Raw genomic sequence first — 26,852 nt, 5'->3', positions numbered from 1 at the left:
CGAGTTTCTAGGGGAGAAAGTCAGTAAAAGGCGTGAGGTGAGCAGTGGGCAGACGAAGGGGAAATGCTCAGAGAGATGGAGCTCCCGGAGAAATGTAAGTCTTGTCTCCTCAGCTTCTCAAATAGGACATTAATGTAAATGCAGTTCCTTACCAGCACTGATTTTCTATACATTGCTCTAAGTGATTATTTTTTTTCCTTTTAAATTATCTGGTCGTGATTTTCATTTCGGCTTTTGCCTTTTTGTTTAGTTTTGAGCCTTTTTATTGAATAGCAGAGTGGGATCTGTTGGAATACTAAAACCCTTGTGTTCCAAGAATGATGTTTCAGCCACCTGAAAAAAAGAGAAAAGGTTCCATTTACATTCAGATGGTGTATCTTATTCATCAGGCTGGCATGTGGAAATATTGATATATGTTTGAGCATGTAAAATCCTGGTAGGCAAATACCAGAGTAACTTGCCTCTGTATATTACAGAAAAGAATATGCTGCAGCTTAGCCCTGAGAGAGCCAGCGTGTCACAGATGTGTGTCCCCCGTGTCTTTTAACTCGGGAACGAATTCTGCCCTTACTGTCCCTTCAGCTGCTTCAAGTTAGGACAAGATACGTTACAAGAACTTTTAGCTTGCTGAAGAGCTTCCGGCTTTTTGCGTTATGATCCAAAAGTGAGCTAAAAGGGAGTTGGGTTTTTTTTCCCTAAATGATCACTTGCATTAACTAAACCAAGAAAGAGGTAGAATTAATAAAATATTGGAGATGATTGACTCTGAAATGTAATCTAATTAAGATGTCAATTTAAATAAATCACTTACTGCCGTTGGAACTAAATAATAGATGTCAAAAGCTGTTTATGTGCAAAAGATATTTGTGCAGTTTTCCTGGGAAAGTCATTCTTTAAAAATTTAGTATTTTTCATTCTTACTCTTATAAATAATCAGACAGGTTACTCTCTTAGCAATTTTATATTTCAGTGAATCTGAATTTGATTGTCACGCAAGCTTCCTTATGAGTCATTATCATAATTTCACATCACTCATTAAATGAAAGTTGTTTTTCCCCCTAAATCCCCTAACCTACTTCTGCTGTGCCAACGGGAGCATTCAGAAACTGGCACTAAGGTGCAGCTCTGATACAAGTTTTCTGTTTCCCTGTGACTCATTTGACATTAACATAATTATGTTACAGGAGTCAAAGTGATTTTCCAACTATGAGTAATGCACAATACTAGAGCGAATGTTTACAAGACACCGAGGCATATCAGCTAGCTGAAGTAACCAGCTGCTGATAACAGCTGAAGTAAGTTGGGGAATTAAAAAGTCTTATAATACAATTATCCTTCTTTGGCACTCAGTGTCATGTACGGCCGTGAGGTAGGTCGTGTGCTCTGCGAGGAAGGATCCAGAAGCAGCACTGTGCCGTAACGGGGAGAAGACTGAGCCCGTGGGTAGTTCGCACAAGAAGCCTTCATAGTTTTCTTCCCACTTGCATATTTATGGCAAAGTCGTGCTCAAATGAGAGCAGTGATCTTTTCAAGAAGCGGCTGTATTTACCAGAGTTCATTTCAAAACACAAGTGACACACATTCTCTCAGCCAGGAAAACAAGATCAAAATGAAACAACAACAAAAAAAATATGAGGTCATCTCACAAATATTTTGAACTCTGTGTGTGTGTGAATGACACAAAAGAAGAAAACTGATAAGGATAAGGTAAAATGGAGCGCTGTTACCACGATGAGATATCTTGTCTCCGTAATAAAAATATCTAACTGCAGGCGAGTGATAATGGTACAGAGAAGAATTACAATGAATATGTTCTGAAGAAATAGCAGAAAAAGTAACTACAAAATGTATAAGCCATAAGAAAAAAAATACTAAAATAAAATCTTAGTGGTGATGACTTGTTTCAAGTGTTCCCCAAATTTTTTAGAAATTACTGACTTCTCAGGACTTTTTTAAGTAGTTTGAGAAGTAGGTTAATTTTTTCGGACTTTTTTTTGTTTACAAGTAGCTTTTGAATGAAACCGGGGCACTTTTTATTCAGAAGTTTGTCACCTTTGGCTGGATATCTTTCCGATGAGGCCTTATTCAGTAATGTGCTGAGCACCCAGAACATCACTGGTTTCGTAAGAGCTGAGGACGCTGAGTTTCTCCCAGGACTAGCCCGTGAAGGTAGAAGTCTAATTTTGAAATACTAACACAAAGTAGCTACAATTTCCTAGAGTACTAGAACTGAAAATAACAAGTTAGAAACTTTCCTGTAAAACACCAGAATAATACAAGTGGGAAAGAGAGTGAAATGCAGAAAATACATGCCGATAGCAGAACCGTTCAAAGGATGTTTTCCAGGAGACGTATTCATAGGAGTCAGAAAAAAATTCCACGTCACACCCCGTTTTTTTAATTCATGAGAAAATCTGCTGAGGCCAGACAAGGCATGCTGAAATTATCGTCACTGACTCTCAGAGCTGGATGAGGACCAGAACTGGTAAAAAAGTTGTTCGTGGCAGGGGAGGGCCGGAGGAGGAAAGGTTTCCACAGTACCGTGCGTTGAGAACATTCCCCATTTGCCAGGAGAGTCAAGACTTCGAGGTTTTGTGTTTTCTCTGCTATGGTTTTCATGCGGTACAGTGGTGGACAAACTGGTTCTGTTTCCCTCGGCTTGCCCACCTCTAACTTACTAGGAGATGCAGTGTATCTGCTGTGCGGAGATAGCTTGGAATGGCAACTGCTACTACAATGACCAGCATGAACGTATTTGACACACGTTGATAAAATGACCCAGCAGAACCCAAACCAAACAAAAGCAGAACAATCCGAGCCCCATCAACAGAAATAGATTCCCACAGCACAATTCAGCAATCTCAAATTTAATCTGATTTGCTATAAGCTCATCCAGGGCTGTAGTTTTGTGACTACAAATATCCACCTCCGTAGCATGCTGTGCCACTGGGTTTGCACCTATTTTCACTGCTTTTAATTACCAATATCCCTAACTACCAAAGCTCAACCCTCAGCTCAGGTTGCTCAAATGTACTCCAGTATTACCAGAGCAGGTTCCTGTACTACAGGCATATATTGTGTTATTCCTTACAGTAAAACATTACAGGAGATGTTTGTAAAATAGTTCTGCTCAGCTCCATACCTACCTGGAGTCCCCTAATGAAGCAGTCTTGAAAGCAGTACCCCTGCGATGCTCTGCATTTCCACCTCCTGCTTTCCCTCTTGGCTCCAGAGGAATTTTCTTCTTATAATGGTTTTCAGGCCAGCTGCACCCAGTGCCCCTCCTTTTTCCTTCTTGGAAGAACTACCATTTACTTGTAACATTTATTCAGCATTCTGCATTGACATACAACCTGTGCAAATTCCAAGTATTTAACCTTTGTTCCTTGCCGAAGCTTTGCAAATTAACTCAGAATAGCAGAGTGAAATAGGCACCGAGGGGCATTTGCTGGAAGTAACCGATAAAATCTTGTGAGTGCCGCTTGCCCTTACTGGTTGGTTGGGTTTTGTTGTTGTTAGCTTGTTTTTCAAGCTGAGCTCCCAAACAAAATGTTCACAGACAATTACTCAGTATAGAAAATAATTATGATTTTGGAAAGCAAATAAAAGTCAACAGAGCCATCAAGATTTAGCCTATTTTCTGAATTAGAGAAAAATTAGCTGATACTAATTTTTTGAGTTTTCAGAGTACATATATCTTATAACAAGGCCCAATGTTTCTATAATAAGAATAGCTATCTTGGTGATAACCGATAACATGTTACTCTGAATAAGCAGCAGAAAACAGAATTGGGAGTGCGTACCCATGCCAGCAGCAATGAAAATAATTTCATCCCATTTCTTACCTGGATGAGCCCCGGTGGCATTGTCTTCCCTCGGTCTGCGTGGAGCAGCGCGGGCTGCTGCCGTATCCCACCACAGGGCAGCCCGGAGACCACAAGCAACCTCCTCCACGGCTACCAAGGGATTTGGGAGCATGGATGTTAGTGTCAGACCACCATCACGGCAAAGGCGAGCAGACCTGCCAGGAACATGAGCTCTATTAGGAAATACTCAGGGAAACTCTCGGATGAATGGCAAATATTGCTGTTTGGGACGGCGATGGCTCCCCAGCATGTGCTTGCGGGCTGAGAAGGGCTGAGTTAGTGTGAGGAGAGACAGACGGCTCCAGCGTGGGGTGACATGGCTTTTTCCTGTCTGTGGGCTGGAAAAGTTTTCCAGATTTTTCCTCCCTCAGTAGCCGTCTCTCTAAGGGTTTCTTCCACAAGGTTATGTGTCAGGTCCCCCATATGACTCTTAGTACTTTTTAGAAATATTATATATCAAATTATATATATATTTAGAAATATTATCTATCCTTATATATATATATCAGTTAAAATATTTGTTAGATATGGATTATTTTTTATAATTTGTTTCATATGACTTCTCTTAGAAAACTGAATTTAACAGGATACTAATTTTAACACTGAAAAACTAGACATTAGATTTTGTGCTATATCAAAGCCCAGTCCTGCTAACACCTATGTATGTGCTTAAATTTAAACATATGAGTAGTACCAGACTCACTGAGATTACGTGCACAATTAAAATTAAGCATGCATGAAAGTGTTTAAAGGTCAGGATTTGCAAATTCCTGCACTTGTTTAGAGTAAAAAACCAACCTCATTCATGTAATAAAATTGCAGTGGTGTTTATGTTAAAGGACCTCCTGTCATTTGATAGGCAAAGTATCTTATAAAACAAGTTTATATCAAACTTAACAAAATGAAGCACTCCAATGCTGTGGTTACTTGCCTGAGTGGCTTCATTTTCTAGTAGGAAAGAGAAAGAAATAGTTTAATATCTTGAGTATCAGCGGGGCTGAATATGGTTATTTTAGAATAAGGTGGCGTGTTTCAAAGAAGAGATGAATTATTTTTTTTAATGTGTTTATTTCATTTTTCTATCAACATGAGTTTGATATTTCCAGAAAAATTCAAACCAGTATTTTACATTGGGATGGAAATATACTTTTTGTTTACAAGGTGTACTGAACTTTGCTAAATCAATCAGCGACATTTTCACATGATAGTTCTGTCCCACTACATGTTCTAATTAGATGGTTATGGAGGTGTTGAGACTTTCTCCTTTTAAACATTTCCCCACGGCTTTCTAAAAGAGAGTTGTCCCTGGTGGTGGTGCACTTGGATCATCGCAAGAGAAAACAAAGCGGTTTCTCACACCTCGTTAATAATTGCTGTCCTTACTGTAAAATGTAAGCTTATTGAAGAGGCTCAGGAGCCAACAGAGTTCCCATAAAACCTCAGCCACCCAAATTCTAGTCACAGAAATACCTGACTTCTAGGTCCCCTGTCTTACATATCTTGATCCTCATCTGGAAGACTTCTTGAAGTAGCTCCCAAATCAGCCACCAAGGTGTGCAGGCAGTGTCTCAGCCTCCCCAGCGGGAGATGGGGGACCGCTTGCCCCCCGGGCTGTAGGGAGGCACCTCTGTCCTCTTGAGATGCACAAACCTGAGATCTCTGCCTGTGCTTTGGTCTCTTATTTTCAGTTTAGCAAGGCATTGCTCTTTTCTTGCAAATGCTGGTGGAAGGATGAGGCAGCGCTGCTTCCTTTGAGGATTCAGTAGGGATATGTAGGAGCCAGGTTCAGTTCCACTGACTGCCTAATGATGTTTAATCTCATATTTCTTCTGATCTGGCTATAGATGGGGAGAGGAGCACGTTCCATGCTCCTTGCCGAGGCCATGAAGAAAATAGATAGAGGACAGCTGTTACTCGGGAGAAGACTCTGTTTCTGGTCCTCGCTCCCAGGGCTGCTCGAAGATTTTATGCAAGCATTTTTTTAGAGCAGAAATTGATCCTTGTTCTCCCTTCTTCGAAGCAAGTGCCCTAAAAGACACCCAGTCTTTGAAAGAAAGGCATGACTACCCTGTGCAGGTGCTCACTCCTGCTGCATAGGATAGGCATGATCAGAAAACATATACCTTAGAGGACCTAGGGGAAGATTTAGTATCAGGAACCCACTGGGAATAGCCTACTTGGGCAGCAGATGAGCACTTATGCAGAAATTAAACTTTGAGGTGCATAGGAACACAAAGGTTTCTGACTGTGGCACATAGGGGATCTGGGTGCCATGGTGTTTGTAGCCCAGGGCAAGGGTTTTCTCTAAAAGAGTTTGAGATTTGCATTGCTTGAGGTAACTGCAGCTTGTCCACTCTAAAGCTGCCATCCTAATCCATCACAGGAGAGTTTGAAAAGGAGTAGGATCCAGATCTCTTTCAGCTGATGGCTGTGGTTGATGCTCTGCACACCGTCTTTGTCCCAAATAGCTCTCAGGAGACACTCACAGAAAGGTTATTTCCAGTTTAAAACAAACAAACTATAAATATTCCAGTAAAAGGAAGTTTCCAGTTCACCGTGTGAACTTTGAGATGTGCTCCAAAAATATGTTGCTGACTTCCCACTTGACATAATCTGTTTCCCTATTAAACTGTAATATAATTAGGGTCTGCTGTAACCCTGCCACTGGTTTAATGCTTACCTCAATGGAAACGTGGCCTCACAAATTGCAGTGAGAATAAGGCATACATGTAAAGTCTAAAATAATCCATGCCATAGTAGAAGGAAGGATAGCCATGAGAGAATGCTTACCCCTCCTACTTTGCAAGATATTTAGGTGTCTTATCACATAAGTGTAAATGGATGTTGGGCCAAAGGTCTTTGAGAACTCGGACTCAAAGCCCAACTCTCTGTTCATTAGTGCAAATGAAGTGCAGCTGAACTGGAGTCTGTGAGGTCACATGGGGAAGTGAAAGGAAAATTGGGACCAAAATGAACTGAGCTCAAGAGTTAAGGGCAAAGACTCTTGTAGCAACCAAAGAGGAGATTTGGAAAATAGGTGATGACTATGCTGATGGGCAATTGTGGTGCTAACAGTCACCATGATGATAATAGTTGATGACTGTTAGCTCATTTCATTTCATCTCCTGTGGCCGCTAAATTTCACCCAATAACCCTTCTGTTGAGCTCTGGGAGATATGCAGCAGGTGTTATGAGAGATAAGGACAAGTCTTGGACTAGGGTAATAGAAGAAGGGTGATTATAACACACACACACACACGGTTTTGTAAGCAGCCCATTTGGGGCAGGCACATTCACAAATAAGTAAGATTCAATGAACTGATTATGTCAGGAAGCCAAAGGATGCTGAAGTTCCCCTGTTACACAGTTTACAGGAACGAGTTTAGAGAGGAGGCCCATGGCTCTGACCTACCAATACGCTGTGACAGGAGTACCCATGATGGGGGAAAAGCTGCATGAATGTGCTGGTGGCTTCCTGAGGAGTCAGGCTGTGGCCTGGAATGCTGCTTTTACAGCACTTCTTGCAACAATATGTACAATGGGTGTTTTAAAAATGAAAAAAGCGTAGTGTTTAAACATGTATTCGAGTTGGTGATGAAACCTACAAATGCTCAGACATCTGCATGGATATTTTAAGGATACAGAGCATTCATGGAAAAGTTATATTATATTATATTATATTATATTATATTATATGTTTTTAATAAAAGTTATAGTGTCCTGTAATAATTGTAAACCCAAACCCAACAACTGAGTACATGTTTAAGCCCCACTCTCTTCAGAGAAAACAGTGTGCACATCTCACTTGCTATGAAAGCCTTTTTTCACTGCCAGCACTCTCAGCCTAACACATAGCTGATTTACAGCCTGAGTTCAAGAGATTTTACAGACCAGTAAGGAAATTGTTGAGAAAACTTCAGAGCCTAAACACCCACTTTTGCACAAAGCACAACTTTCACACAAACCTGTAAAAAAAGACCTCCCAAATTTAAATGTTGCCTGCCAGGTTTCATATTCTCTCTGCTTCATACAGATGCTTTGAACGCAAAATAAATAATCAACAAAAAATGTCAAGCTAAGCCATTCCAAGTGAAATCCTTGGGTGATGAAATGAAAGCACTTATGCCAATTTATATCTGCGGAGAGTTCATGGCTTGTTTCGGGTACTCTGTCATATCTGTAGTTTCTGCTCCAGTCACGAAGCTGATGATTTATCTGACTGGTTAAAGTGGGGTAGTGTTTAAATGGTACTAACAGATACAGGCTCACTAAAGCCAGGAAGCATGACACCCAGCCTAATTTATTGTTTCCAAACAAGTCACGGGACTGATCCTGCAATCCCAACTTGAGCAAAACTCCTTCTGAAGTGCTGGGCATGGCTATAAATTCAAAAGAGAGTGCCAGTCTGGGCTGGGGACTGCCAGATACCTGTCTGTGCCACAACATGGCTGTCATTTGGAAGCAGACTTTACTAAACATTTCACAATTTTTCTGATACAACATGGAACATTCTGGTTTATTCAAGGGCAAGAAATACTTCTGCATTAGCAAGGAAACTGCCTTCCCCTCCAGAACATGATGGGAATCTGTCTTTAAAATGGGATGGTAAAGCAAGTTGTACTTTGATCAGCTTTCTTTTATGGAAAAATATGATAAATTTAAATAGACTTGAACTACCCTTTCCTTTATGGGAAACTGAGCCCTTAAAATGGTAAATCCCTCCCTTAATGTGGAGCAATACAGTATTGGATTCCTGTAGAAAACACCATGAAGTCACAGTGAAATCTGCTGAGTGCTCCTAACAACCCTTTACAGGAGTATTTTATTTTTACGCGTTTACCTTCTCTTTCACGCTGACCGATGGCTGATTGTGTATCACAGTCTCTTTTCTGTATATAAGTGGAGAACAGTGTCTTCAGTTAACTAGTTCCTTACAGTTTTAAAGTAGTGTGTATGTTCATCCGTGAAGTACCACTAAAGATCCTTCAATATTTACCTGCAAAAGCAAGCAGACTCTTGAAAAGATAATCAGCAATTCTGGAGAAGCAGTCCTCTCTCATTATGGGCACAGTCCTGCAAAATTAATTGGGGCTGACCTTGCACTGAACTTGACAGGAGTGGTATCTGAGGAGAAACTCCCACATTGGTTCTTAAATGTCTTGATAAGTCCTGACAATAAAAGGAAGTGCCTACTCTAACTAACTCCATCTGTACCTGTTAGAGATTGCTTTCACAGGACAGCTTTCTGTCTCTAGAAACAACCACCAAAGTGCCCTCGTGTACGCTAACCAATATTCTGCTTCACCTCGCTGATCCCCTCTGGTCAGCAGGGTTTTCTCTCATTTTCCTCATCCTTGAAGCTGTAGCATAAGCAAGATCTTACATATGCTTGTACAAATTATGATTTGAATAGTCCTAGGAAGCAGTGCCAAAAAATATAGGGAAGTTATAAGGTATAGACTTGCTAATTTAGAAGGATACCTAACTTAGAAAATCATCCATTTCGTCATGTTTCTTTAGAGTAGTTTAATAACTGCATCATATTTCTAAGTCTGCCTAACTCTTACATTTGCTCATATGCTGTAAAGAGCCTGAGATCGTTCTGTAGAACATGGGACAAAATAACCCATTAATAACAAATAGCAACTCATACAAAACTGATCAGAAGCAAGCAACCGAAAAGTCTTTTTTTCCTGCAGCTGCCCTGATGAATTTTTCTTGCTTCTCTCCCTTCTTTCTTTAGCTTGCAAAATCTCTTTATATTCAACAGCTCTCCTACCTCCCAGTTCTGGTCCCTGCAGTCCCCAGGGCCTTGGGTCCAGTCCTGTTTCTGCTTTTACTACTATTTGTTTTTTGCTGCATTTGGAGTTTAATTTTTACTAGTAAAGCAGAGCCAATCTTTTTTTCATCTTTGTATTTTACATTTTTTTCATGAAGTACAACAGTAAAAATACCTGATGGGGAAGGCTTTTCCTGTCAGTAAGTGCCAAGCTGAGCACAGATATGGGGATGAGAACACTCCCAACTGATCATTAAACTCCCAGAAAATGCTTTTCTTACCAGTCATCATTGCTTATACACGACACGCGTTAGCTATTCCTGCTGCTGCAGGGAGACTCACTTCAGAGTGGAAGGCTTCCAAGAAGGCTTCAGCCGGCAAAGCCTATGGCCTCAAATGCACGGAGTTCATCTGGGCGTGTGGGATGGTGCATGCGAATGGCCTGGTAGTAATCCTCTGCATCCCTAGTTCAGTGCAGGAAATGTTTACCTCTAAATAACTTTCTGAAAAAGTAGGCTTAAATGGTTTGATAAATCCCAAACGTAAGAATTAGAGTGAAAAAGAATAATAAAAAGACAATTTACCTTAGAGATGGTTATTTTTCACTAACTAGGCCCTCCTCTAAAGTCCACTAACAATGCAGGCTTCAGTGTAACAGGTGGACAAAACACTCTGCTTTTGTTCTCTGTGTCAAACTTTGCTTTCGTGCTCTATGCCTCTTTAAAGTTATCAGGTTTTTGTTTCCTTTAATAATTCAGATCTACTCAAATTCTAAAGCTTTGTTGTAAGGTTTATAACAAATTAATTGGTCAGCCCATACTTATAAGAAAACTGCCAAAATAAGGACCGTGACAAAAGACCACAAAACTATACCTTGGCAGGTGCTCTCATCCCAAATGTGTTAGAAGAAATATAATCCCATAGGAATAACTTACAATATTTTATAGAGGCTTTTTATTAACAGCAAGACTTAAGTTAGGCAAGACTTTTGGGCAGGGCCTATTCAGCTCTGATTTAATTGCTGTGCTGAATCTGGGCTTCTGTTTGACAGTTGAGAGATTGTCATCCTATTCAGAGCTTGATATAAAACTCTTGCATATAAGAAAAATACACCCAGAATCCTTCCTGAGGCTGCTAAATACTACTGTGACACACACATTAAATAGTGAGAATAGATAATAGTGCATCTAGAGAGCATCCAGCAGCAAAAGGCCCAGGTGTGATGGCACATTAGAATGCTAATTAAAATTAGACATGAAAATGAAGTACACCAGCTGTATCAGTGATTTCCATTTGGGAATCTCAGCTACTTCACCCTAGAACATAAAATACCATTATCCATTTCAACACAGTGGGAAACAGAACCAAAGGAAGCCCATCAGAGTATGCAAAATTACAAAGACAGTAAATAAGGAGCCCTCTCATTTCCTGACTCCCAGTCCAGTGAGTAGCAGTGTCCTCATCTGCCTCATTAATAATTATTTCCAGTGTAGAATGACTAAAGCCCAGCTCCACAGAAGGAAGCCGGGCACGACGAAAATGAATGTCCCCATCTCTCCTACTTACTACCTAACCTGCAATCCAATCACCACTGTGACTGGGGCATTCACGACCCCAATTTCCCTTCTAATCTTGGACTATGTAAAACATCAGTCAGGGACTGAGCTGGTCTTTTAATAAAACTCCATCAGCGAGACCACTTGGTCTGGGTAGAAAAACCTGAGTTGGGTTCTCACCTCTGGCTGAAAGGGATGAAACTCATGCCCCCTCTTTTTGAGGAGAAATGATCTAACCACAAACCTTTCAGCTGTGCTTTTTGGGGAACCTTACTCTTGACTTCTCCTGCTCAAGCCTTCCTATTAGGAAGTTATGAGCCACTTAGTAAACCAGATGGTGCCTGACTTTACAGCCTCGTGGTGAGGACATGCCCACGGACAAGGGGCATCCTGCAGTCCACTTTTCTCTCTCTGTAACCATTTTGCTTCAAAGAGTCACTGGACAGAAGATGGACCCTACCCCACAGTGGGTAGTGACCCCACTGGACTGACAGTCACGGGGGGACCCCAGGTGGATGCAGTGACACCCTGCATCTTCCCCCCTTGCTGAGGTGCCCTCATTGGCAGCCTCCCATGCCCACGGAGCAGTCAGGATTTGAGCTCAGGGAATGCCTGTATGATTGCAATTAAGGCAGTCTAATTTTAAAACTGCGTGCAGCCCTATTGGTTTCATTTCACTTACACTTTGTTCTTTATTATCTGGGCAAGTTACTGTACAGTTAAAGCCAAAAAAATAAACCAGGGAAGATAAAAGGCTGCAAATTAAGATCATTCATGCGTTCCTCTCATGGCAAGGCACATGTAAAGTAGGTGAGAGGACAAATGATAAGCAGCGTGAAAGCTGCAATGGCAGCCTTGGTTTTGAATCGTCAGTAGATTGCAAATCTGTGTCATACGTTGTTGGTATCTGAAATGGTATTTATGTAGAAATCAATGTTTAATAATTAGAAATGTGCATTTGTAATTATTATGGCAAATTGTAATTTACATATTTACCAGGCAGATGAGAAGAGCTGTTTAAAGTATCATTAATGACATCAAGTCCTAGAGTGTCCTTTATAGGATGCACAGTTCCAAGGGCGATCAATGAGAACAGGTAATTTTTATAGGGAGCATGTATTTGCGTGTGTGTGTTTATTTGTGTGTAGCAGCGTGATGATTCCATAATGTATCCAAAATATTTGTAACTCAGCCCAGTAAAAATAGCCATATTCTCTCAGTCTCTTCCCTTTGTGTTTACCTGGCATACAAACCATAATTACATTAGTCCACCTAAGTGAAACGTACACCTTCAGTGAATAATTTCTAGCATTTCTTTCAAGTCATTTTAAGAGGAGAGTTTTGTGTGCTGAGAACCAGTGTGACTAAATGCTGATTTTTCATAGTCCCTGGGGGCTGAATTTATCTCTCATTGAAGTCAATGGGAATCTTCCCATTGACTTCAATAACAGTTGGATCAGGTCTTAGTACTTTAATCCGTGATCTTTTTTTTTACATGTAAAGCCATTGATGAAGTTCATTATGCTGTTCGGCTTCAGTTCATGCTCTGAAGAAAAATCTGGCATGCTTTTACAAGGTGGAAAGGATGGGGAGGAGGAGGTGAAGGGGAGGATCTGTGAAGATGGAGCTTTTCTCGCCATTAAACAGATGGGACTATAGAGGCACCATAAAGGAGATATAATTTACACTTGCCTGGAGAGCAATTAATATATCTGGCCTATCATTTTGCTTGTTCAGTGGAACCAGTGAGTTTGCTTTATTCAGTCTAGTTTAAGATGTGATTCTTTCATACTTTCATATGTGGGATCTCTCTTCCTTGTTGGTTACGATCTGGATGTATCCAAAGAGATCAGAAATTGTAATTACAGACTATTGTGCTTAGCCAGCTCCTACGTCAGTGCACAAAGTCCATCCGATAAAAAAAAACCACCTTGAAAGGCTTCAGCAGGAGGTAACTAAAGATATACTTGTCTGGGCCACTGTCAGGGCTGTCTCAGCTAGAGAGAAGGGATGTTTGTGCAACTTCTCCCCTCTCCGTCCCCGTCCCCTGACTCTGCACCCCGAACGCACTGTGCGTAATAATGACTGACAACCTTGTGGAACATTTAATTTAGTAAAGTTCCAGTAAAGTTCATGGTAATTTTGGGCACTAGAGTCTGGTCCTGAAATGTACATCTTCTTGTACCCCTTGGTAATTTTGTTATCAGTGTCTCCATCTTATTAGCAGAGAAACAAAAAGTAAAATCACAAAAAGTGAAAGAGAAAATTAAAATGAATCATTTAAACTTAGGAAGCTGCCAGGGCAGGATCAGAAGGACCTATGGGAGAAAAATTGCTGGAAAAAGGGAATAGAAAGGGATACAGGGAGGGAAAAGAGAGAAGTGAGAGGAGGAGAAAAGGGAAGTGGCAAAAGAAAAGGAGAAGCTGTTGTTTTGAGGAAATGGGAAAGGGGGCTATTACTGAAACAAAGTAAAAGAGGGTAGCAAACAGGAGCATCCAAAAAGGAGATAATAAACAGAGAATAAATGGATTTAGAGGAATTATCAGATAGTGATGGAAACAAGCAGTAAGGAAAGGTAAGCTGAGGAGGGAAAAGCAAGGAGCAAATTAATTTCACCTTGAGTGTTAAATAAATAAGTTAAAAATAGTGCACTTATTTCCCTTCACAAGACATATACTCATTGGCTTGAGAGGTATTAAACGTAAGCCGGTAGCAGGGTTTGCCATACATTCTCTGTGAGAGTCCATCCTCGTTGACTCTGTGGGTTTTAACTCTCTTCAGTTTTTGGACTTCTTACCCCATAGAGATCCAAATGTTCTGGGGTGAATTTGATCCTCCTTACTGTGCGCTTAGGGGGTTTTTTAGTCACTTTTTTGAGAAACTCTTGTAAGTAGCCCACAGATGCCCAAGGAATACCCAGACGGCAGCTGAAGAGCCCTGAGCTGGGTGGAGGTGGCTGATGCTACTTCTACTGCAGATTACTCCCGTAGTTCAAGCAGTAGTAACCTAAACCTTGGAAAAAATAGTCCCAAGTTTCAACTCTGGTGTTAGTCCAGTCAGATGGGAAAATTGTCTCAAAACTTGCGTGTGTTTTGGGGAACAGGGGAGTCATACCACATATATTTAGACCTGAATGTACCACATAGCAAAAATCATGGTGAAGGTTAATTCCCATCACAGAAATAGAGAATACTTTTTAAGACAGAGTCAAAAAACCTGATTCTGTGCTGATTTTACCACATGACAACTCTGAGTTCTGGAAACCTCTTTCTCATATATGTGCCATGCAGGGAAAAATTTGAACCGTCAGGGTTAAGCTAATTTCAAAATTTAATACAATTAAAACTGCAAAGCACACAGAGAGATGGTTTTACTCAAGATATCATAAGATGTTTTATTTATTTACATCTCATTATATTTTCACCAAACCAAATAGGTTTGATGGAACTGCTTGACCATAAGCCAACATAGGATCTGGATGGGACATGGAGATTTTAATTGTGTTACTCTGACTGACATCCTACAGTTGCATAAATGTTAAGACAGGAGACAGCAGAAAGCTGTAAGGATGGGAGTCTGTTCCTCTGTATAATGACGTCTATAGCTCTGTTTAGCAAGGAGACAGACGTATTTTAGTTTAAATCAAATACTCACAGCGTATGAGGTAGCATCAAGGGATGTGGAGGCAGGATTTGGTCAGGAAAAGGTAAAGGAAAGAATTCTTTCCTCTACACTGGGGACTCCTGGAGGGCTGCAAGGACCACACCGTAGGGTGGTAATCAGCCTCATGTCTGAGAAGAGGGAGAAGGACCCAATACGTGTCGGTCTTCTGGTGAAGAGCTGCTGTACCTGGCTTAAGGGAAAGTAGAAATAATGAACACGAATGTCACCTCTGTGAAATGAGTGCTATTCTGGTGGGTAAGCTGTCCCCTGAAGTTTGTGATGAAAGAGAGAAATGAAATGGAAAAGGATCGGTAAATGTTCAGAGGGAGGCAAATGAAAGATATTTTATGAGATGGAAAATGAAACTGGCAGAGAACGTCAGAGCATCTGGTGGCTGTACTGGGTTTTACTTTGACTTCCTGATAGCCTTAATTATTAATTTTTTATATCTTTAAACTGGTGTGTGATTCTATGTCTTTACTGAGATCAAGTTAGCTTTGGTTTTAAAGGGGAGCAGAATAAAAACCTATGTGACACAGTGGAACTGGGTTTATTTTTCAATGTGGTTTCATTTTCTTTTTTCACTGAAGAATTTCAAGCCAGGACATGTTTCAGTGGCCTAATCTTAAACGCGCACAGGAACAGTCTCTGTTTGCTTTGCAGGGAGGAGCTGGCTCACTTCAGGAGCAGTTCAAGAATGAACACAACTGGTTTGCTGTCAGTTTTTAGTACCGTCTGTAGCTCATGGGCAATAATGGTACCAGCAGTGGTGAAGCAGCATTGTACAGCAAACAAATCTCTTGGCTTTAGTGTTGTATAATATAGTATGATTTCAAAACAAAATAATCATCTGCTTGCTTGGTGAAGTGTTGTGATTGTTGAGTAGACGACAGCGACCCTTAACAACAGGATAACAACACTTGGATTTCCAAGCTACTTCTACCCACATTGAAGGAGGGAGCTGCTTTTTTTCCCTCTTCATTGTTCTGTGACATTGCTCTGCTTAGCTGAAAACACTCTAAGTTCTGGTACAGCTAGCTAAATAAGAACGGACAGTTGCTAAATCTCTGTCAGAATTATAGCAGGCACCTGGTCAGGGCCACTAAAACCGATGTTGCTAACACGTTTCCACAATAACTTCATGCTCAGAACTTTCCAACCAATTATCTTTTGGGAAGAAATTTTCCACATTTGGCCTCTGCTTGAGAGGGATATTTTTTTTCTACTAGGCTTGAGAAAAACGATGCCAGCTGTTTTTGAACACGGCATGAGTTATAAAATTATGCCTCTGAAGTAAAAAGAACCTCACAGGCTGCACCGAGCTGAAAGCTTGCTCTAGACCCTTTTGAAGAGCAAAGTTTTTGCCTGGCATTATACTTGACATTGATTTACCTAGATTAATAAAGATAAGGCAATAAACATGTTTTGAAAGAGCTCAAAATGATTTATCTATAAGTGAGTGAAAAGAAAAGCTTGCAGTTTGCACAAGCTGTAAACGGAGAGCTGCCAGGTAGGTCAGAGGAGCTCACTCCTGCCCTCTGCTAAGTGCACTTCATTGTTTGAGGAGAACAGGGAGCGACTGCACCTTCCACAGGAGGAAAGCCAACGTCACGACTCCAGACGCCTTCCCTTCACCACCAGATTTATTTTTTTTTTCAAAAGTGGAAAATTAAATGTAAAATAGGAGCGTTAAGTTTGCAAAGTTGAGCATGCTAGCACTGGGACATTTTAAAAGCTAAGATTACTACTCCTCTCTGTGTGGCCAATGTGTACATTTATGTATATACATATACACTCGGGCAGCCACACGGGGGGAGAACAGAGGGACTTTCATACTAGTATTAGATATCAGTATCCTTCATAAAGTGCTCCAAGCAATTAATACATGCCAGAATATACCACTTGAGACATATTACCTATTATCAAAATACAGCTACATTGATTATGAAATTAATTAACCAGTTGGGGTGCTTGATCAGGGTGTACATTTTATATATGAAGGTATATATTTTATATTGGTTTAGTTAGAATATCCTCAAGCATGAAATGTCCTGATCTTTCCATGCCGGGTACAGAGACTTGAAGACTGTCTTAATGACAAGTTTGTATGTGTTGTTTATGGAATGTTATCGTACTGCATAACACTGATCTCTCTTTGTAAGCCTTCTGTGTCTCTCCTGGGTAAACGCTTTTTTGACACATCTCATTTTACAGCACTTTGGGGGCTGTTAGAAGGCAATTCCTGTCGTTTAACAAACCAGGAAGCTATGGAAACAACAACAAAAAACAGAACAAAACAAAAACCCCTTCACCACTGGCATCACCATATTACCCTCTCTCCTATAGGTACTCCCTGGGTTTCCCTGAAATCATAAGGAAATCGTGTGCTGTTGTGTTTTAAGAAAAGACTAAAGAAAAAACCAGAAACCACAACCAAAAAACCGAAAAACACAAACACAAATAAAAAACCAGCCCAAACCCCACAACATTATTTTTAGCTTTCTGTTATTTCATTTAACGGGTCTTTCCTGCTCAGAGTAAAAACTGAAGCCTTCCTCTTCACGTAAAGCGAACTTTTAGCTGTCATCTGAAGCAGCACGGAGAAGGGGAGGGGGGAAGGAGGGGGGGGGTGCGTTAAACAGTTCTTTCCCGTAGAATAAGATCCCATTTTTCAGTCCTTTCGAAAACTACACAGTCTCCACTTTTTTTTCTTTTTTTTTTTTTTTGGGGGGGGGGTGGGGGGGGGGTGGGAAGGGGGGTTCGTGAGAGAGACTTTGATTTATTCTCCGCAGCAAAAGGAGCCGGAGAAAGAAACCCTTCGGTGCCTTAATTAAAAAAAAAAAAGAAAGGGAAGGTAAGGGAGGGAGAACGGGGTCTCTCCGGGCGCCGATGGATGCTCCGAGGTGTCGGGGAACCTGCGGTACCGCCCGGCACAGCTCGGCACGGCGCGGAACGGCGCGGATCGCGCCGTTCCGCGCCGTGCCGAGCCGTGCCGGCGGGGGAAACCTTGCATCACCGCCACGGGCTCCGTTTCCCTCCTCCCTCTCTTTCGGGGAGGCTATTAATAGCATGACATCAGCCCGGGACTTGCCGCCAGAGTAAATACCAGCGCTGCCCGCTCGGCTATATAAGGGGGGGTGATGCAACCGAAGCGAGAGGCAGAGGAGCGGGGAGCGGCGAGAGCTGCTCGTCCCGGAGGAGAGAGGACGGCTACCGGGACGGGGTGGGCTGGGAGCCCCTTCCCTCCGGCGGGGAAAACAGCAGCGCAGCGGGAGGAAGGTAGGTTGGAAGCGGGAGGGGAGACGCCGAGGCTCCGGGTGCCGGCGGGGAGCGGGGTTTTGGGCTCCGTGGGAGGTTGTCCCGCCGCGGAGAGATGCCCGCCGGGGGGGTCCGCGGCGGGGAAAAGTTTCGCCGCCGGAGCGAAACGGGGTGCGGATGTACCGCCGCTTCCCGTGAGCCCCGAGAGAGCCGCCGGCCCCGCCGAGCTCCCCGCCGCTGCCCCACGCCCGCCCTCCCGGCGCTCACATCTGGGGGGAACCCCCTGCCCGAGCTGCCGCCAGATGTGAGCGGCGGGAGGGAGCCCGCCGAGCCCCGGCTGGCCCCGGGCCGGCAGCGCCGCTCGGCACCGCGCGGTGGCGGCCGCGGCGGAGGGACGGCGGCGGCGGCGGCTCCGGGACCGGCGGGGATGCCGGGCGGGAGTGCGCCCGGGAGGTGGAGGCAGCCGGCGGCGGCACCGCCAGCCCGGAGGGTCCGCGGGGGCGGAGGAGCTGTAGAGGATCCGGGCAGGCCGTGAGTAACCCCCCCGGCTGCCGTGTTTGTATCTGTTACAGATACACAAAATGAGTGGGAAACCTCGGTGCGAGCCAGGGACGTTCACTTTTCTTTCTGTCCCCGTGTCTTGACACGAAGGAGATCAGTTACTAAACTGTTGCCTAATCAAGTCAGGCGTGACACAACGGCGAGCTTGTTTCAGAGAAGGAGTTTCCTGTTGGAAATCAATTTTCCTCCTAGTAACAGCATTTAGGAAGCTGGAAGGCAGCAGAAAACGGTTCGGGAATGATATGGGATGTCAGAAAGCTTAAGGTCAACCAGCGTGCACAGAGGTTGTGAACTGTAATTGCTCTTAATGCTGTTTAAGATTAACCTCAATGGTTATCGGGGTTTATTGCATCAGCACCAGAGGAAAAGGAATTCATATGAAGAAATAAAACCAAGAGGCACAGTGAGCCATCTGCAGTTAAGCAAAAAAGAAAAGACTGAAAGCAGTCACTTTTAATATTAATATAAAACAAGAATACCCGTAAATAATAGAAATGCACAGCTAGGAAGTATGTCCTGAAATTAAAATATTGTCAGATGAGATGAAAAGAAAGAATCATCAGCAAAAGACCAAACAAAAAGCAGGAGGAGAACAAATGAATAAAGTTGTTTGTATCTACCTAAATTGGGAGGGTACCATTAATAGAAAAGCTGTTCTCTTTGGAGAACTCCAAAACTAAGGATAAAGTAACGAAGCATTAAATCACACTGGGAACAAGCTGTGCTTTTCTGGTGCTGGTCAGTGAAATGTTCAGCACCTTCAATGTCAGTAACTTCAGAAGGAGTCAAAACAGCCTGGAGGTCCATGTACATGGTCTAACAAAGTAAACAGAGATCGTTTCAGAGAGGGGCCTGGGTGTAATCACTTTTTAAGGCTTGATATTCTTATTCCTATTGTTTCCCAAGCCTTTAGAAACCCAGAGAAAATGAGACAGTGCTCTTGATGGCTTATAGATAGAGGTACAAGTACAATTTGTACAAAAATTGGGGGAAAAAGGAAGGGCAACCTGTTGCATTTTTTTCAATAGCAAAATCTAATTTTCATTCCAGTAAAACACTTCTAATAGCAGATTTGTTCCTCAGAAATTGGAAAACATGTACCTTGTTATGAAAAGGGAATCTATTCAGCTTACTGAGTACATTTGACATAAGGCTGACTATTTTTGTTCCTTGTTTCACGGTGGTTCCTAACAATCTTGGTGGTAGGCTGGAACCCTACCCTTCTAGGCACTGTCCAGAAGGCCTGCCCAAGGAAAGCAAACCAGTGGCAAACAGCTCTGCAAAATGGGACTGGGCTCACGGCAGAAATCCTTACACAAGCCTCCTGGAAGGCCCCCTGGAAGGCCCCCCCTTCCCTAAAGTCTGAATAAATAGAGATGCCTTTCAGGATGTCTGGAAGGTCAGTGAGCTGTTCAGGCAGGAGAGCGGCAAATTTCTATGGTCAAGGACACTTGCCCCTCTGTGCTTCCCCTCCTTGTGGGCACCCTCCCATCCCTTTTCTTACACTAATGACAGACGGATGAGGGTACCTGAGGACATTGTAGTAGGGTTCTGTTGGTCCTTGTGGTACGCTTAGCACTAACAAGTAGAAATCCACAATTAACACGATTTCTCAGACATGTTACTAAAACACAAACCTTCTGGATTTCCTCTGGTGCTGTTGCAGAACCTAATTAAAAGTTCACCTAAATTGAAAAATAATTGAATAAACCACCAGTGCTGGAAAATGATTAGCTCAATTAATTATTTTGTAGGCTGAAGAAACGGCTTTACTGTTAATTTAAGACTCCTGGTTTGATTGAATTATACAGAGTTAACTTTGTTGAATGAAGCCATCACTGGGAGCCAAAGACACTGACATTCAGTGAAAACAGCTAAAATTTCTGCTAGTGGAGTTGCGTGTCATCTGGAATTAGCCTGTTTAAATGAGTTGAATAGTTGAATGTTGATAAATGATAAATAATGTTGGGAGGAGTTTACCTGGAAATTATCTGACTTGTTGGAAAAGAGTAACTGCTAGCTTTCTGAGATTATAGGATTAAACAGTATCAGTACTTTAAATGTGACTCATGAGCAGGGGCTTTCTGAAGAGAATTACATAAATTTCCCAAGGTCTTTCTGAAGAACAAGTTGTTCCAAATAATTTCCTCATCTTTAATAACTTCGGGTGAAATCCTGGCCCCATTGAGGTCAACAGAAAAAGTCCTCTTGATTTCAGTGGGTTCAGGATTTCACTCCTAGACTCTGGGAAATCTTCAGCTCTTCTGTGGTGACTGGGTGAGGAAGAAGTGAGGAAGTCTCTGCAGCTGGACATGTCATTTTCTACCAACTGGCAATTCACTGTCCTCACATTTTTGTATTTACCTCACTTATCAATGAACCAGGTTCTACTCTCATTTGCACCGGTGTGGATGTACAGTGTATTTTTAGATATCTCTGAGTAAAATCTAGCTTCTTGCCAAGGCACGTGACCCCAAACATTTCTTGCTGGGTTACAGAAGTAGCATACGGGAACTATGCAATCCTGTGTTGACCATGTGGAAGTTTAACTTACTCACACTGCTACCCCGAGGCAACTATTTGCTTACCTGCACTAAGTAAATTACAATCGACCTTGCTATAACTATTGCAGTTCTAATCAAGAGTAGATAACACGTACTGTAATTACCTGTACAGCTATTAAAAAAAAACCAAAACATAAAACCCACATACCAAAGAAAGCTGGAAAACCAACATGGTAAAATCCAATTTAACACAAGTCACTTTCTGAATAAGGGAAGTAATATAATCTGTTTTCCTATGCATTAGCACCTTTTGTACCTTGGGCCACCGACAAAAAAAGCTCAGTTTTCTTCCAAACCTCTCATCTCACCTCTTCTGGGCAAGAGATGGTTTGCGTCTCATGCAGAGCTCCATGCATCTGCTAGCTAGGTTGCCCGTGATGTTAGGATGGCTGACTGCTGAGTTTTGTCTCTTTGTCCCTCAGTGGAGTCACCAATTTTCACAAAGCACACAGAGGGTCTCTCACTCTCCAAAACTGGCTAAAAAGTTAATAAGAATGACTAAAATGAGGAAAGTAGAGAGCACTGTCAGGTAGCTTCATTTTCTTAGGAAAGCTACTAGAAATGAGGTTCCTCCATGGGTGTCCATTTGCATAATTCCCCTGAAGTCTCTTCAGTCACACTGTTCTATATCAGCAGGAGATCTGACCATAAATATTTAAGAATTTCAAACCTCTCGTTGAGGGCACATGAGGACAGTTTCACATTTTACAAGAGTAAAGGAACGAAGCAAATGGCCTCACATTTTTCACGACTCAATCGCTCCAACTCAGCCCGTGCTTTGAAGCCCCAGAGCACGTATAGACTTTTAACTTTGTGCTCGCTCTTATTGTTAACCATTTTCCAGGAGTTTATAACCAGATCTACAACTTTGTGTAAAATTGAGCATGATCATTTTGTGACAGATTCTGTCCTGGTTCGCAAACTTCAGATTCTAGAACTCTTTGAGCTGTGCCTAAACATAGTGAGATCAAGGTACACTCTGTCCATTTGAAGCTGGAACCCATGGTGGTATAGCTCTGAAGATGGAGATACTCTTAAACTCCTGTACTTTAAATAATAATAATATTTCTTTGCTTTCTGATTTTTGTTCCTTATTCTCTTTCTCCTCCTGTTCACTCGATTCTCATTTGCCACACATTACCAGTTTAAAACTTTGAGGTGTACATATATATACACATAATTTCTTTTCCATATTAAGTTTCAGAAACACCTTGATAGATATTGTGTGATACGCTAATACTATTATTATTTTAAATAGCCGCTTGAAATCAACCTAAAGTAGAAGATTTAACTAGTGACCAAATTCTTAACTGCTTGACTTTAGTGAGAGATTGGGGTAGATGTGAATGGGGACTGAAGCAATGCAAGAAGTACAGTATCATTTCACATTATAAAATATACCTCTAGGAGATATTATTTGCCTGTCTAATGTTGCCGAAAGACTATTATTATCTCTTTTTACCTTTCAGCAAAATGATGGTCCAACACTCAGGCCAGGTATCTGCCTTAGAAGTCAGCGCCTCCGCAATTGTTCCCACTTTGTCCCCTGCAGGCTCACTGGGGTTTGATGATTTCACAAATTTAACCCCACTGGTGAAAGAGGAACTGCGGTTCGCCATTCAGAATAAGCGTCAGTCCCACAGGATGTCTTCTACACTGGACACGGTGACAGTTTCTGAAAGGCCAATTGAAACATCAATCATGAAAACGGAGGTATGACTTTTAAAACAGCATTTCAGTGTCAATGATTAATTATCTAATAAAATTTCACCACAAGACCAGTAATTAGATCAGACAACCCTCCCCATCATACTTGATCCTTTCAAACCTGCTGCTTGGCTTTTTGATAAGTGCCTCTGGGAAACTCTCTGGTATTTCTCATTTCCCTTGAGGCCTATAGTTAAATATTTTAGTTTTGATTATGAACTAAGGACAACGTTTTACAGAGATTAGAGCAAGTGCTAATCTGGTTTCCCTGCCTACTTGTGGCTGAATTTGGAATAAGTCACTGCAGCTTTACTTGAGTGAGGACAGAGCAGTGGGATCCACGTGGAGTACACTGAGGTAGACATGGCCATGCTGTGTCCACGGATCCACGTGGAGTACACTGAGGTAGACATGGCCATGCTGTGTCCACACTAGGTTTTTACTTTAAGATAACAGTCTCCGTGAAAAACATTTCTCTTCTAAAGTGGAGAAATAGCTTATGTTATGGAAATAGCTACACCTTGGTCTGAGCCTCCACAGGAAACGAAACTTGAAGGAGTGCGTTAATATCCCCTTTTTGGCGCTGTCTTTAGTTTGCTGCACTCTATCTGCCTTGTTCATGCCACATCCTCCATTCTTCTTCCCATGCCCCTTGCTCCTTTTCCTCCTTGGGAAGCGGAGAAGAGATGGAGGTGTGAGAGTCAGCCTGGGGAGATGCTTGGCAAGATTTTTGAGTACCATTGATTTAAAATGAGCCATCACATCCGTCCAAACTCTGGTCAGGTTTTTATTGACAATTCTAATGGAGTTACTACCATTTTACTGTATGGGAAGCAAGGTCAGAATTGCATCCTTATGTAACTCACAATGTGAGCACTGACAACACTATCCACATTGTTTTTAAAAATTCAGAAGTTATCAAAATACAAGTTGAGTATTTATGACATCTTAAGGATTGTGTGTGTCTGTTTTTATGGGATAGTTTTCTCCTGAAGAGGATGAAAGAAAAAAGCGAAGAAGGGAAAGGAACAAAATTGCTGCTGCAAAGTGCCGAAACAAAAAGAAGGAGAAAACAGAATGTTTGCAGAAAGTAAGTGACTGGCATGAGTTGTTCTCAATCTGTCATCGTACCAGGATCTGAACAGACTGCACAGGGGCACTGTCATAGTAGGTATTACAGAAAGATGTCACCCAAAACTCTGTAAACCCATTAAATATTAGTTATTTAAAAAATGGACATGCTATATATTAAATCAAACCTGGTTAAAACTGGAAAACAGTGAAAGCATGGTAGGGGTGAAAAGAGATTGCTGTTTCAGGGACCAATCTTGTCTATGGGGACATATGAATTTAAATCAGTACACTGAACAAAAAAAAAAGTAAAATCTCATTTCATATAATATCCATGGTGGAGACCAAGAGCCTACAAACACCGACAAGTAATCTCTGACTTCTTTATGAAATGAGTGGCATACTAGCTTAGCCCTGAATTCTCTGGCCTAAGACCCCAGTAGTGTCTTCACCTGCTCTGCCGTGATATAAAACTATATTACAGCAGCATCAGGCCTGTCTTTGTTCCTATACCCAGGGGTGAAGGGGAAAAAGCTATGTCCTTACTTTTTTAGCTTAACACGGGTTTACAGGTATGTGACATGGTGTTCCAGGGAGTTACTAAGAAGCGTAAATAGCTTTGGGTAAATTTTTGACCCAAAAAGTTGAGAACAGTTTTGCAGAAGGCAGCAAGAGTGCTTTGGATGCCCGCTCTTGTAAGTCAATACAAATCTGAATTCAGCCTTTTAACTTTTGTTACTCTCAGTTCAGAAAGCAACTGTCAACCTGCTTTTTTAGACTAGTATCGATTGAGTGATGTATAGTTTCACCACTACAGGACGTTAAGAGCATGCGAGTTCTTTTACAGCTAGCCATATGCTTCCCCACCAATAAAAGACTGCAACTATTAGATAAACACTGCAATTAACTATTTGAACTGCTCAGTCTAATAGTTGTGTCTGTCCTTTGTGACTAGGAATCAGAAAAGCTGGAAACTATCAATGCAGAATTAAAAGCCCAGATTGAAGAGCTAAAGAACGAGAAGCAGCATTTGATATACATGCTAAACCTTCACAGGCCCACTTGTATAGTGCGGGCACAAAACGGAAGGACACCTGAAGATGAAAGGAATCTTTTTATTCAACAGATCAAAGAAGGCACGTTACAAGGTTAAGTGATATGGCAAACATGGAAATATTTATAGTGTTTTTAACAACTACCAGAATCCATGGAGAATCTGACATAATGTGTAGGATTCTATTAGTCAAGAGCCTTTAGGAAGGGCAGATCGCTTTCTTAAGCGGAAAGAATCATTTTGGCTTGACAGCGATTCTTCCCCTTGGAAGATCTGGTCTCAATCAAATTGAAGAGTCTTCTGCCTCAAATATAGGTTTTGCACCTGTCATACTTGCTGTTCCTAGGAGCTACAGACGACAGCTTCAGAAGTTTTAGCTCTCTGCTAGTATACAGTATCTGCACTCACGACGTTTGTGCTAGAACACTATGACTTCCGATGATGCACATGGTACAGACAACTGTGCTGGATGGACACTACTTTTCCTTGTTGCTGGTAGGGAAAGCAGACTGAGAGTATTTTTAAAGTTTCGAAGTTTCCAGGGGGATGGTTTCTGGCAGAACGTACCGATACGTAATGTTGCACTCTAACCTAACTCCATACACAAACACACAAAAAGCCTTCAGTTCCAACTAAGCTTTGTCATTTTTTTCACAACACTTGTGTGGTTTTTTTTTTTTTCAATGACTCATCTCAGAGACTGAATTTGAAAAGCCTAGTAGGTGTGACAAAGCAATGATATTTCTTGCAAAAGGTCCATGTAGCTAAGTTTGTGTTTTATGAGCTGGAACCCCAAATACTATCCTTCGGGGACTACAATTTTTCCTTGAATTGCTGAATGGCAGCTTGTACAACCACTTGGTGACTCAGTGAATTGGACCTACCAGAAAGAGGAGACTAACTATTGAGGGATATTGATACTGGTTTTGTCCGAGTAAAGTACTGCAGGACTGAATCCCAGGCTCATGAGTCATTAAAAGTTGGGTTTTTTAAAAAATAATCGATTTCATCTAGGATGTAATCCTACAAGCCTTAATTCATGCTTTTAATCCTTACTCACAGAAGAGGTTCTATAGACTTCAGTGGATCTACTTATACAGGTAGCTCTTATAAGCATAAGAGCTTGACAAAGCTTTTTTCCACCCTGGTCAGGGTTACTTCCTTTTGCCAGGTGATTCAGAGGGAAAAAACTATGATTGCAGCTACTTTTATTTCACGTTTGAGTGGCAACTACAGTCAGCAGAAGTGTTACTTAGAATCTAAAGGAGGCAAGAGTTTTGTTGTAGTGAGTAATTGTTTTTATTTTTTATTAAATACTAACTGTAGATGTTTTTGAACTGGTTGGTAGAAAAGCTGCTGGACAAAACAGTTGGAGCTATGAGTGTTTAAATTCTGATGTTTCTGTGAAATTCTCAGATTGTTTAATCCTATAAAATATATCCTTACACTTTTTTGTAAAAGAAAATATTATCCTTATTTATCACTAATATCATCATGAGTAAAGTTAATAAATACTGCGAGCAAGATAAAACTGAAAACACAAGTGTTGTGCTGTCTTTTTACTTTTATCTGTTGGTGTTGAATATTATATATTCCTAAACTTCACCAGTTGTATTTGAGACACCACTATTGAAAACACTTATCCCTCATCTTTTTCACAGATGAGGCACTGAGTATGTTGAATGAATGGGTACAGAGATTATACCTTCCAAAATTCTGTACCTCCATCGGTGGTGTCTAGCTGCTCAGTGTCACAATTTATGTGAAGCAGA

The 26,852-nt window shown here is 41.6% G+C and overlaps 1 protein-coding gene across 3 annotated transcripts; it reads left to right on the top strand.

The window, feature by feature from the left end:
- The first annotated feature begins 3 nt into the window (after positions 1–3).
- ATF3 (activating transcription factor 3) lies at positions 4–26,545 on the top strand. 3 transcript variants are annotated; one of them, XM_054196867.1, is made up of 4 exons: positions 4–94; positions 22,718–22,961; positions 23,938–24,045; positions 24,982–26,545. In XM_054196867.1, exons 2-4 carry the CDS (start codon positions 22,722–22,724, stop codon positions 25,177–25,179), a joined length of 546 nt encoding a protein of 181 aa, XP_054052842.1. In that variant the 5' UTR covers positions 4–94; positions 22,718–22,721; the 3' UTR covers positions 25,180–26,545. The 3 variants fall into 3 exon arrangements, with proteins under 3 accessions (XP_054052842.1, XP_054052843.1, XP_054052841.1); XM_054196868.1 differs by lacking the exon at positions 4–94 and adding an exon at positions 18,019–18,144; XM_054196866.1 differs by lacking the exon at positions 4–94 and adding an exon at positions 18,022–18,144 and having other exon boundaries at positions 22,801–22,961.
- Positions 26,546–26,852: the final 307 nt, after the last annotated feature.

This window comes from Rissa tridactyla, chromosome 3 (assembly GCF_028500815.1).
Source record: "Rissa tridactyla isolate bRisTri1 chromosome 3, bRisTri1.patW.cur.20221130, whole genome shotgun sequence".
NCBI classification, from domain to species: domain Eukaryota; kingdom Metazoa; phylum Chordata; class Aves; order Charadriiformes; family Laridae; genus Rissa; species Rissa tridactyla.
Note: the sequence above shows the minus strand (reverse complement) of the source record. Positions and strands in the feature narration are given on the sequence as shown.

What these genes read in the sequence shown, in the direction of transcription:
- ATF3 (XM_054196867.1), top strand. Translation starts at nt 22,722, where the DNA reads ATGATGGTCCAACACTCAGGCCAGGTATCTGCCTTAGAAGTCAGCGCC. An exon ending in CATCAATCATGAAAACGGAG is followed by an intron (nt 22,962 to 23,937) that starts GTATGACTTTTA and finishes TTTATGGGATAG; the next exon opens with TTTTCTCCTGAAGAGGATGA. An exon ending in AAACAGAATGTTTGCAGAAA is followed by an intron (nt 24,046 to 24,981) that starts GTAAGTGACTGG and finishes CTTTGTGACTAG; the next exon opens with GAATCAGAAAAGCTGGAAAC.